This window comes from Heterocephalus glaber, unplaced genomic scaffold (assembly GCF_053883595.1).
Source record: "Heterocephalus glaber isolate CG9 unplaced genomic scaffold, H.glaber_assembly_v1.0 deba00001613, whole genome shotgun sequence".
Classification (NCBI taxonomy): Eukaryota; Metazoa; Chordata; class Mammalia; order Rodentia; family Bathyergidae; genus Heterocephalus; species Heterocephalus glaber.
The window spans coordinates 34,225,333-34,237,651 of NW_028258384.1; the positions used below are offsets into that span (position 1 = coordinate 34,225,333).

The 12,319-nt window shown below is 37.5% G+C and overlaps 1 protein-coding gene across 6 annotated transcripts in view; it reads left to right on the forward strand.

Annotated features, from left to right (window-relative positions):
- Mid2 (midline 2) overlaps positions 1 to 12,319 on the forward strand; it is a 115,367-nt gene that overhangs the window by 24,038 nt on the left and 79,010 nt on the right. For all 6 annotated transcript variants that reach the window (XM_004861455.3, XM_004861456.4, XM_087196741.1 and 3 more), the window contains exon 3: positions 4,561 to 4,656. In XM_004861455.3, coding sequence (XP_004861512.1) covers positions 4,561 to 4,656 — 96 coding nt within the window. The remainder of the gene's footprint in view (positions 1 to 4,560; positions 4,657 to 12,319) is intronic.

Genomic DNA, 12,319 nt, shown 5'->3' on the forward strand with positions numbered 1-12,319 from the left:
ATATTCCCCTTGTGCCTTTCACAAAGCATGTGAGTATACACTTAATGGCTTTCAATAGAACAAGCACAGAGGCTGTACCTTTTTTTAGTCTTTGAGACTTACTGTGTCAGGGCATTGTGTGTAAGTGTGCACATATATGTGTGACTACATCTGCCTTCACAGAGCATGACAAGTGGAAATCAGGGTCCTGTTTGTGCCGTTAGAGTAAAATCATTCTCACTTTAGTAAAGAGCAAGTGTTTTGATTTATGGTTAGGTTTCTTGAGGGAGTCAATGAGAAAGTGACCTGAAGTAACCTATGTCTAGAGGAGTAAAAAACAAAAAAACAAACAAACAAAACCCAGAAATTATTTGAGAGGATTAGAGAAACCATTTCTTTTAATGGGATGCTGTCTGGAAGAAGAACAGCCTGTGTCAGTCTTCTTAAGATGGCAAAACATGTTCCTCCTTGGGAAAGGTACTACAGAGCACAAAGAGGCTGAGCCTATATAACACAAATGAAGTGGATCTTGGGTAAAAAAATGGAATCAGTGTAGATTGCCAATTTAGCTAACTCAGCCCTTTTAAAGTCTCAATTATGCAAGCCAGCGGAATTGTCCCCTAACTTTGTGCTGTTTAGACACACATATGATTTTGTGAGAGCTAGAATGATGCAGTTATCTGCAGGTGAAGAGGGTCTGAGATTCATAAGCTAAAATGGCTTCTGGACCCTCACAATGGGGAAGCACAGAAGGACCCAGAGGTAACCTCCTGCAACAGGAAATGGGAGCTTCCTCTTACTCTCCTGCCAACCTCCTGTCCCCATTTCCGCCCAGCAGATATTGTCATTCCAATCTCCCCTGCCACTTTGGCTCTCTTGCTGCTGTCATGGTTCAACTGTTCTGAGAAACTTGTACTCACCAGGCTTGGACAGAGGGAACTTGACCCAGGCATTAATTGGACTATATAAGAAAAGAGCAAAACAAGCCATTTCTTCAAAACTGAACAATATCAAAAAGACATGTTTATTTTTACTTGAAGAGATTTTACACACACACCTTCTTTTATTCAGCTACAGTACAGACAGGATAATTACTTGGTCGAATCAATCAAATCATTCAAACCTAGAGTGGCCCAGAATTTTTAGTTCTAAATGATTTGTCAATGGTAGGAATGATAAGGAAAGGATTAGGAAATAAACTGCATAATTGTTTCGCTTCTCTGCTTTCTTGCATATGTTCATTATTGAGAATCAATTCCAATTTGAGAGGTTTTAATTCTTTGTAAATGAATAGGAAGTGAGGAAGTAAATGTTCAGTGTTTTCCTCAAATTATGTCTCATAATGTAAGAAAATAGTGGCAAAAAGCCATCAACAGGTGGTGTTTTCATTAGCCAGTGATTTATTTTTCAAAGCTTTTTCATATTAATGAAGCAAGATTGAAATTAGAATCATCTTGTCAGTCCTAGTTCTGTGTTGTTAAAATGCACTTACATTCTGCAAATTTCTAGGAGGGCAGAGCAAACTAACCATTTGTCATAATTTTATGATGGTAACTTAAGGCCCATAGTCTAACCAGACCTCAAATTATGTGTTCAGCCCTAATTTTTGCTTTCAGTGGGTTTATGGAAGCTGTGAGTCTCAGGAACACACAGCAGAAATCTTAGTTCTGCTCTGCACTATGAAGTATTTATAAGATATCAATTTCATGACCAGCATTGCAACAGTTCAACATATATTTGTTAAACATATTCTTCCCATGGAATCCCATGTTTGAATGGAAGTATATTACAGTTGGAAACACAGATTTCTAATATTGTCTCTGCTCTGGGTTTATCAGTCTTCATTATAGTTACCTAATAGTCAATATAGTCATTTGTGATACATGGAATTTTCATTGATATAAGAATTAAGACCACTCTGCTAGAGGAAATCATCTATTGACTGGGTCTGTTACCAATTCTCATTCCATAACTGAAGCTAGCCCCTTTGGTCAAACTGAGTTCTATCACATTCACTTTAGAACTGAAGATTTGACAAGGAGTCTAGACTCGCAGCTCCACTTTGTCACCACGGACATACTCTTTAACTTCCTATGATTTAGTATCTCTTTCCGAAACCCAACTGAAACTCCATCAAAGGTTATCTGTAACCTCTAATTATGAAATCCAGCTTCCTTTTATCAATCCTTACATTTCTTGTATCTCTGCATACCTGATAATGACAAATCCTTTCTTAAAACACATTTCTCTTAATTATCTTCTTAGGTTGGCCCAGACCTGTATTAGCAACTACCTTAAATATTTCAGCCTCCTTCTAACCAGTGTTCCTGCCCCTAGGCTTTTCTGTTTCAATTTGCCCTAAATATTGCTGCTATGTTAATGTCCTAAATGCTGCCTTGATTATACCATTACCTTGTTCAATAGCCTTTGGTAAGCCCCTAATGCTAAAAAAAAAAAAAAGTAGGTATAATCTTACCTCTTTTTCAAGACTTTCATAACAGAGCTTTTATCTCCATTTCCGGCCTTGACTTCTACTACTCTTTGTCTCTTTGTACCCTCTATTCTAGCCAAACTAAACTACTGTTTCCTGAACATGCTCTGTACGTTTTTTTTTTGAAACAGAGGCTTGCTATGTTACCTAGGTTGGCCTCAAACATCTGGGCTCTAGTGGTCCTCCTGTCTCAGCCTCTGGAGTAGCTGGAACTACAGGCCCGTATCACTGTGCTGGCTATTTTATTCATTTTTACTTTTGCTCATGCTACTCCTTGTGCCTAGAATACTCTGCCCCCCTCTCTCTTTGTGTAGTAAAGTCCTACATATTCTTCAAGATCCATCTTAATTTCACCTCCTCTCTATCTGTGAATACAAAATAGGTGTTTAATACATTTTTGTTGTATTAAATCTCTGAACTGCTATTTCTTTTTTTCTGATATCTATGTAGAGATCATGCACAAATCACAGTTGCTTCCTTTGTGTTTTTCTTCCTCCTTCCCCTTGTCCTTGCTAAGAAGACCACAGATTGAGGTGTGAGTGGGATTTAAAAAGGTCAGGGCAACCCCCAAACCAAGAAAAAATGGAATACATAATGAAAAATCATGTCCGTGAGAACATAGCTAAAGAAAGCAAGAGAGATCTGGCAGGAAGGGAAGCAAGGTTGAGCTTTTGTTCAAAATCCAGTTTGAGAACAAGTGAAATTAGACTACTAAGCTTAGAAATACATGTATCTATGTGAATATATCCTCTGGGATATATTTATGGGACAGTGCCAAGGTTATTAAGGAGCTATAGCTACTTACTAGACAGAAAAGGAACAAAGGACACAAGTTCCCTCTATTTGTGCATGTCCCCTCATCCCCTGTGCCCTTCCCATCCTCTTTTCCAAAAGAATGAACTTTGAACAATTACAAATCACAAGACCCATAGAGACAGCGATGAAGCAACAAATATGACTGAAGGAAGGGATGCTGGCAGAATAAGGGCCAGTAAATTGGGGGTAGTATATTTGAAATAGACTTTGTGGAGGGTTGGGATGGCGGATGAGAAAGTAGTAGATATGGGCACAGGTCTTAGAGGAGAAGTAGCTGTCAAAGCTGAAGACTTGGGGATAGGAAGAATAAAAAAGTCTATGATCAATCTAGAGTGATGTAAGATTTTATTTTTCACATAAAGAATGAGAATAGCTTGCTCAACTGAAAATATGTTAAGAGTTCTGAGTATTATTATAACTACATTGTAGTCAGTAATCTGCAAAAGGCTCTTAATATGTACCAGTAAGTGATGGTAAGCAATGAGTGTCCACTGTTGAGACAGCCAGGCGTTGTGTTCAAAGCTCGGCATCTCTGTGGGTGATGTCTCAGTGCAAAAGAAGGAAAGCTATGAGGTACAATACTTGATTTTGATAAATCTTGCACTAAAAATACTGTTTTTATCCTGAAGGAGTCTACTGATAAATATATAATGTCACTACCAAAAAACTCAAAAGAATCATAGAATGCTAAGTGAAAACCATGACTATGAGTTTGAGACTGGTTCTAGTCCTAGCTTTGCTGCATACTGGTTGTATGATTGCAAAACACTTTATCATCACTCTAAAGTTCAGTTCTCGCACCAGTGAAATGCTGGCATCTTCTTTGTGGGATTGTTATGATTATTAATTGATATATGCGAAATTTTTTGGTATAGTGTCTAGCAAGCAATAATCATTCAATAAATTATAGTTTTCTTGGTCTACTCATCTGTTCATCATATGCTATAGAATTATTACAAGGGGAGAATGAGATATTGACTATGAAGTACTTTGAAAAGTTAAAAACATTAGGTTCTTTAATGTCAGTAAATTTCTGCAACCACTCACAAAATCATAAATGTCATCTTTTCTCCAACAGTGACAACCTGCTAGAATAGATATATATTATTAACCAGCATCTAAAATAGTGCTTGGCCCATAGCACGTATTCAATCAATCTCTGAAGTATTTGTCTACTGACTGACTAAACTCCATATGATAATTGGTTCTTAATCTCATTGTTTTTTTCCCCCTTCTTCCCTGTTTCCCTCTGGCTTCATACTTTGCGATGACAGCAAACCCTGGAGATGAACCTCACCAACCTGGTTAAGCGCAACAGTGAACTAGAAAATCAAATGGCCAAACTAATACAGATCTGCCAGCAGGTTGAGGTATGTAACAGAAACATTTGCAATTCCTTTAGACCTGGATCAGGCAATTGTCTGGGGCAACTTCAATTTTGGCAGAGTGTATTTCAATCATGTGGAGTGAAGGACTGAATGGTAGTACCAGGTGGTCTCATTTTTCCAGGATGCTTGTTCTAAGAAAAGTGACAAATATCTATATTTTTAAAAAATAGGCAATAGAAATGGATTGGGGGGAGAAGACAATCTGAGGGATAATCCCTTTTCCTTTTCAAACAGCAGGAAGTGTGAGAATAAGACATAATATGTGCTTCTTCTTTCATGAAATTGACATTATTACTCCTTAAAGATATTAATGGGGTGTCATAGGCAAGTTAGGAATCCTGAGTCTTTGGGGTTAGGATGAGGTTCATTCAATGAACTATTGTTTCTATAACAAAATAATCAGGACTGCTTCTCTTTCCTAGCTTCTCCTTCTTCATCCCCTGCCCTTGGTCCTAACTATACCATGTTCTCTACCTGGTCCTCACTCATCACCTTTCCACTTATTCTTATCATCAACAAATAATATCTATGTTAAAGTTGTTTGTGAATTGCAAACTGCTCTACACATATAAAGCTTTACAAATTGTTACCTACACTAAATCTTAGAGGATAGCTTAGAAGAGGACTTGACCTCTTTGTAACTGGACATAATAAAAGAAAGATAATATCTGAGCTTGGTAGTACATGCCTGTGTAGACCTAGCCTTTTGGGAGGTTGTAGCAAGAGGATCACGAGTTTGATACTAGGCCGGGCAATTTAGTAACACAGTGAGGCCCTGTCTCAAAAACCAAAAAAACTGCTGGAAGGTAGCTCATTACAAACACCCTGAATTCGATCCCCAGTACTGGAATGAATGAATGAATGAATGAATCCTTCTCTTTCAAGAGGATGCTTGAAACTCTGGCTATATCATTTAGTTTAATCTAGTGTTTACTTTGTTAAAGAATTGATGGTAGTAGGCCTCAAAGTCTAGACAGGGTCACATAAAATATTATAGGATTCCTAGGGCTGGGTATTTAGCTCAGTGGTTCCGCCACCTGCCTTGCAAGGGTAAGGACCTGAGTTCAATCCCTGGTACCAAAAAAAAAAAAAAATTATAGGATTCCTAATGGGCGGTGATTGAATAAAAATGTTTCTAATTCTATTTAAAGCCTCATAGTCCAGTTCTTTTTTTATTTTTCTTTTTAATATTTTTTAAAAATTTTATTTCCTTGGTACATTTTAGATATACACTATAAAGACATTCATCATTGGAAATTTGCACCTTTACATACATAATCTCACTGGGTTCTTATTTTTTCCCCCTTCCTCTGCCCTCCCTTCAACACCTCCATCCCTCCCTATTTACAAAGACTTTGTTTCCATTTTTTCATTTTCTCTTATTCCATTCCCTTCTTTCCTTTCCCCTACCCCTCCCACTTCCCCTTCCCCTTTGCCCCTTTTCTTTCTATTTCACATTATCTATTATATCTTTTAGTCCTTATTTACACTTTCAGTTTCTCACACTAGAGAAACTATTCGGTATTTACACATGTGTGTCCTATTTATTTCACTTAAGAGTATGGCCTGAATGTGCATTCATTTAGCTATAAATGTCTCTAATTTCTCATTTTTTATGGCTGAGTAATACTCCATTTTATTAAAAAACCCCACATTTTCTTTATCCAGTCTCCAGTTGATGGGCATTTGGGCTGCTTCCAAGCTTTAGCTATTCCAAATTGTGCTTCTATGAACATGGGTGCACATATATCACTGTGGTATGATTCTTTTAGTTCTTTGGGGAAGATACCTACTTCCTACTTCCTAAGTCCTACTTCTTTGAGGTATCTCCATACTGATTTCCACAGTGCTTGCACCAGTCTACACTCCCACCAGCAGTGGAGCAGGGTTCCTCTTTCCCCACAGCCCCGCCAGCATTTGTTATTGGTTGATTTCATGATAGCAGCCATTCTTTCTGGAGTGAAGTGGAATTTCAGTGTTGTTTTCATTTGCTTCTCTCGAATGATCAGTGATGTTGAACATTTTTTCATGTGTTTATTTGTTATTACTACTTCTTTGCCTGAGAAATGTCTGTTCATTTCAGATGCCCATTTTTGGATTGGGTCTTTAAGTTTGGGAGGTCTGATTTTTTTAAGTTCTTTATAGATTCGAGATAGTAGACCTTTGTCTGAGGAACAGCTGGTGAAAATTTTTTCCCACATTGTGGGTTGTCTCTTCACACTGTTGGTGGTTTCTCTTGCTGTGCAGAAGCTTTATAGTAAGAAGAGATCCCACTTGTTGCTTGTCTATGCTAGTTTACAGGCAACTGAGGTTTTGTTCATAAAACCTTTTCCTACACCAACATCTCCAAGAGTTCTTCCTAAACTCTCTTCCAGTTGGTTCAGCATTTCTGTTTAATATTTAGATATTTAACCCATTTAGACTTTAGTTTAGTGCATGGTGAGAAATATAGGTCTAGTTGTAGTCTTTGGCAAGTTGAAACCCAATTTTTCCAGCACCATATATTAAACAGGCTATCTTTCCTCCAGTGAGGATGTTTGGCTCCTTTGTCGAAGATGAGGTGGCTGCATGTGTCTGGAGTTGTTTCTGCATCTTCTAATCTGTTCCACTGGTCCTCAGGTCTGTTTCTTTGGCAGTACCATGCTGTTTTTATCACAGTAGCTTTGTAGTATAGTTTCAAGCTGGGGGTTATAATACCCCCTGCCATGTCTCAGTTGCCTAGAATTGCTTTTGCTATTCTGGGTCTCTTCTTGTTCCAAATGAATTTTTGGATTGTTTTCTCAAAGTCCATGAAGTGTGCTGCTGTGATTTCAATTGGGATTGCATTGAATCTATAGACCAATTTTGGAAGTATGGCCATTTTCACTACATTAATCCTTCCTACCCAGGAGCAAGGGATGTCTTTCCATTTTCTGATATTGTCTTCAATCTCTCTTTTCAGAGTACTATAGTTTTCGGAGAAGAGGTCTTTGATTTCTTTTGTTAGGTTGATTCCTAGGTATTTCAATTTTTTGGATGATACTGTGAAAGGAATTGTTTGCCCTATTTCTGTCTCAGTGAGTCTGTTGTTGGTGCAGAGGAAAGCTATTGATTTTTGTGTGTTGACCTTGTATCCAGCTACACTACTCAATTTGGTTATTAAGTCTAGAAGACTTTTGGTGGAGTTCTTGGGGTCTTCTATATAGAGTATCATGTCATCTGTAAATAATGACACTGTGACTTCATTTCCTATCTTTATTCCTTTTATTTCTTTCTAATTGCTGTGGCTAATGTTTCCAAAACTATATTGAACAGGAGTGGTGATAGTGGACATCCTTGTCTTGTTCCTAATTTTAGTGTGAAGGATTTCAGCTTTTGACCATTTAGTATGATATCAGCTGTTGCTTTTTCATAGACGGCTTTTATCAGATTGACGTAGAGACCATCTATTGCATTTTTTGTAGGTTTTTTTCATAAATGCATGTTTAATTTTGTCAAATGCTTTTTCTGCATCTATTGAGATGATCATATGGTTTTTGCCCTTGGCTCTATTGATATAGTGTATTACATTTACTGATTTGTGTGTGTTGAGCCAACCCTGCATCCCTGGGATGAATCCCACTTGGTCAGGGTGTATGATCTTCTTGATGATCTTCTGCATTCTATTTGCCAGTATCTTATTAAGTATTTTTGAATCTATGTTTATTAGTGAGATTGGCCTATAGTTTTTTTTTTTTTGGTTGGGTCTTTCTTTCCTTTGGGGATCAAGGTGATGCTTGCTTCCAGGGATGAATTTGGGAGTATTGCTTCCCTTTCAATTTCATTGAAGAGTTTAAACAGTAGGGGCAGTAGTTCCTCTTTAAATGTCTTGTAGAATTCAGGAGTGAAACCATCAGGACCTGGGCTTTTCTTAGTTGATAAGTTTTTAATTACATTTTCAATTTCATTGGTTGATATTGGGTTGTTTAGAATTTTTAGGTCTTCTTCATTCAACTTTGGTAATTCATATGTATCTAGGAATCTGTCTATTTCTTCTGTGCTTTCCACCTTATTGGCACATAGGTTCTCGAAGTAGGTATTGATGATCCTCTGGATTTCTGCTGGGTCCATTTTAATTTCATCCTTTTCATTCCTAATTGCATGGATTTAGGCCATTTCTTTCCCTTTTCTGATGTTTGGCTAACGGTTTGTCAATTTTGTTTTTTCTTTCAAAGAACCAACTCTTGGTTTCATTGATTTTTTTATATTGTTCTTTTAGTCTCCATTGCATTGGTTTTTGCTCTGAGCTTTATAATTTCCTCCCTTGTGTGAGCTTTGGGTTTGTCCTGCTCTTCTTTTTCTAGAAGCTTAAGATTCAGCATCAGGTCGCGCAATTGAGTTCGTTCTGTTTTCCTAATATGAGTATTCACTGGTATGAATTTCCCTCATAAGACTGCTTTCATTGTATCCCACAGATTCCAATATGTTGTATTGTCCTTGTCATTTAATTGTAGGAACTTTCTGATTTCTTCTTTAATTTCCTCTGTGACCCATTGGTTATTCAGAAGTGTGTTGTTCAATTTCCATGTTTTTATGTAATTTTTGCAGTTTCTTTTGCTATTGATCTCCAATTTCATCACACTATGGTTTGATAATGTACAGGGGATAACTTCAATTCCTTTACACTTACTTAAACATGTTCTATGAGCGAGTATGTGGCCTATTTTGGAGAACAACTTGTGTGCATCTGAAACGAATGTGTATTCTGATTTTGTTGGGTGGAACACTGTAAACATCTCTTAAGTTCATTTGTTCAAGAGTTTGATTGAGTTCTAGTATTTTGTTGCTCATTTTTTGTCTAGTTAATCTGTCTATTTGCAACAGTGGGGTATTTCGGTCCCCCACTACTATTGTGTTAGTGCTTATTTGATTTTCCATGTCCATTAATATTTGTTTTATATAATTGGGTGCACTAGTGTTTGGTGCATAGATATTTATGATTGTCATCTCTTCTTGGATTGTTCCCTTTATAAGGATGTAGTGTCCTTCTTTGTGTCTCTTAGTCAGTGGTGGTTTAAAATCCACTTGATGTGCAAAGGGTATAGCTTCTCCTGCGTTTTTCATGTTCCTGTCCCATGGAGTATTGTTTTCTAACCTTTAACTTTCAGTCCATGAGTTTCTTTTTGAATGAAGTGTGTTTCTTGTATGCAACATATTGTTCGAACTTGCTTATTGACCCATTCTGCCAGTCTGTTTGATTTGATTGGTGAGTTGAGACCATTAACATTGATGGTTATAACTGATACATATTGAGTTATCATTGTCATGACTTTTTCGTTTCCTTTGATCCTCCCCCTTTGCTTTTAATTTCTTGTCGTGCCCGGTGGATTCATTCTCCTGGGCTTCCTGGGATTGCTATCCTCATTGTCTTTTCCTAGGATTTTGTCTAAAATTTTTTGGAGTGCTGGTTTGGTATTCATGAAGTTCCTAATGTGCTCTTTGTCATGAAAGTATCTTTTTTCTCCATCAATTTTGAAAGATAGTTTTGCAGGGTACATAAGTCTGGGTTGGAGGCTGTTTTTCTTTATGGCTTGAAATACATCACTCCAAGCTCTTCTTGCCTTAAGGGTTTATGTTGAGAAGTCTGCTTTGATTCTGATGGGCTTTCCTTTGTATGTGATTTGTTTCTTCTTTCTAACTGCTTGTAGAATTTTGTTCTTCTGTTGGGTTTTCTGGAATCTTAACTATTACATGCCTCCGTGGAGATTTTTTTTTGATCAAAGCTAGTTGGAGTCCTATCTGTCTCAATTATCTGTATGTCAAGTTCTTTTCCCCTGCTTGGGAAGTTTTCTGCTATTACTTCTGTGAACAGTTTTTTTAAATGTCATCTGCACTCTCTGCTGTTTCTTCACTGACTCCAATCAGTGTTATGTTATTCTTGTTTGCATCATGTAGCAGCTGCTGGATTGATTTCTCATGTTCCCTTACTATTTTTAAGCAAGTTTTCTTTTCTTGGTCACTAATTGCAATCTTATCTTCTATATCTCAAATTCTCTCCTCACATTGGCTCATTCTGCTGAGTAAACTTTCAATGGAGTTTTTAATCTCCTGGAAATCTGTTTGCATCTGTTTTATGGATTCCATTTGTTTCCTTTGTTGGGGTTACATTATATTCCTCAGCTCCTCTATTTTTTTTACCTGTGTCCTCTCTAGATTTAGTAATCATGTCTTGCACTATGGGCACAATCTCTGCTGTTATCTGAGAAATTATTTCTTATTTCATTTTTTACAGATTCTCTTTTGTTGCCAGTTCAGGGAGTCCAGGTGGTTGAGTATCAGATTGTTCCATCTCGTTTCCCTTTGGGGTTGCTTTAAGTGATCTGAAAGTCTCATTTTGAAACTTGTTTACATGTCTTCTCATTTCAAGGGGTGTGAGGTGGGGTGAGGGGGGGTGTGCTGCTAGCACCCATGTGGCTCATCTCCTTGGTGCTGGGCGGGGGCTCTGTTCCTCAGCCCTGGAGGCAGCTCTGCTTCCACAGGTCCCACTCCTGCTGTTCTGCGCTCTTAGAGCTGCACAGGGTGCCCACACGCTCCCATTCTTGCCAAGCTTAGTGGGAGCCGGGAGCCTGGAGCTGCCTGGAAGGGAGGAAGGGATATAGGAAGCCAGCAGCAAAATACTTTTGTGAAAAAAAAAATCCTTTCCATTGCTTACCCCTGCGTCCTCTACAAAATATGAAATGGCAGTCGATGAGGTGAAGGTGAAGACTGCACCTTCGGCCAATTCTGCATCCTTATAGTCCAGTTCTAATGTAACTTGTATGACAGATAAATATAACTGTTCAAGTTTATTTTTAAACAATAATGTAATTTTATTATAATCTCACCTGGGGATTTCTATTTAATAGACAGTGGAGAATCTTCTCATAAGGTAAAGAATCCTCTTATCATATGACTAACTTCATATTCCCCAGTTGTTTGAATTTGTCAAAGTGTCTGACAAGTGCTCTTCTTCCAGTAGCACGTACTTGTCTAATGAGCCTAACATAGCAGTATAATCCTTGCTGTGGACTCCATTTGTAGACATAATGATATGCTATGTAGGGTGTATAGTGTGCATAGTGTACTGATTAAACTTATATGTGAGATGCTAGAATGGGGTAGGGGATTTGAGAAGCATAAGAAATGAAAAGAAAGAATATTAGAATGTGAGTTGGAAAATTAGGCTCTAAACTTAGCTCTTGTATTAACTGTATAATGTAAGTCATTTAGTCTCAGCTTTCAGGATCCTTACCTATAAACAGGGAGTTAAACTGACTCCATGACCTTTAGTATCTTTCTAGATTTCATCAATCACAATTCTGTGAATGGTTATTTTCTTTATTATGTTCTTTTTCTCTACAGTTTCTTCTTTTCCAAGAATGGAAAAAGCAAAGTAGAATGTATTTCAGAGTGGTTTTCAACTAATCAGAATCCTTCTGTGTTCTACTCTATCAAAGTTTTTGATTTTCCTGTTGGATAACAGTATAAGAAATGCACACTTGTGAAGGGACAGTGGAGTATTATAAGTAAGAGATGAGATAAGGGATCCCTGGGTTTAGAATTTGCATGATTGAAGGTGGAATAACTGCTAATAGTGAATAAAATGTGGCTAGAGATTGAAATCATCACCTTCCTCATTCTAATAAAA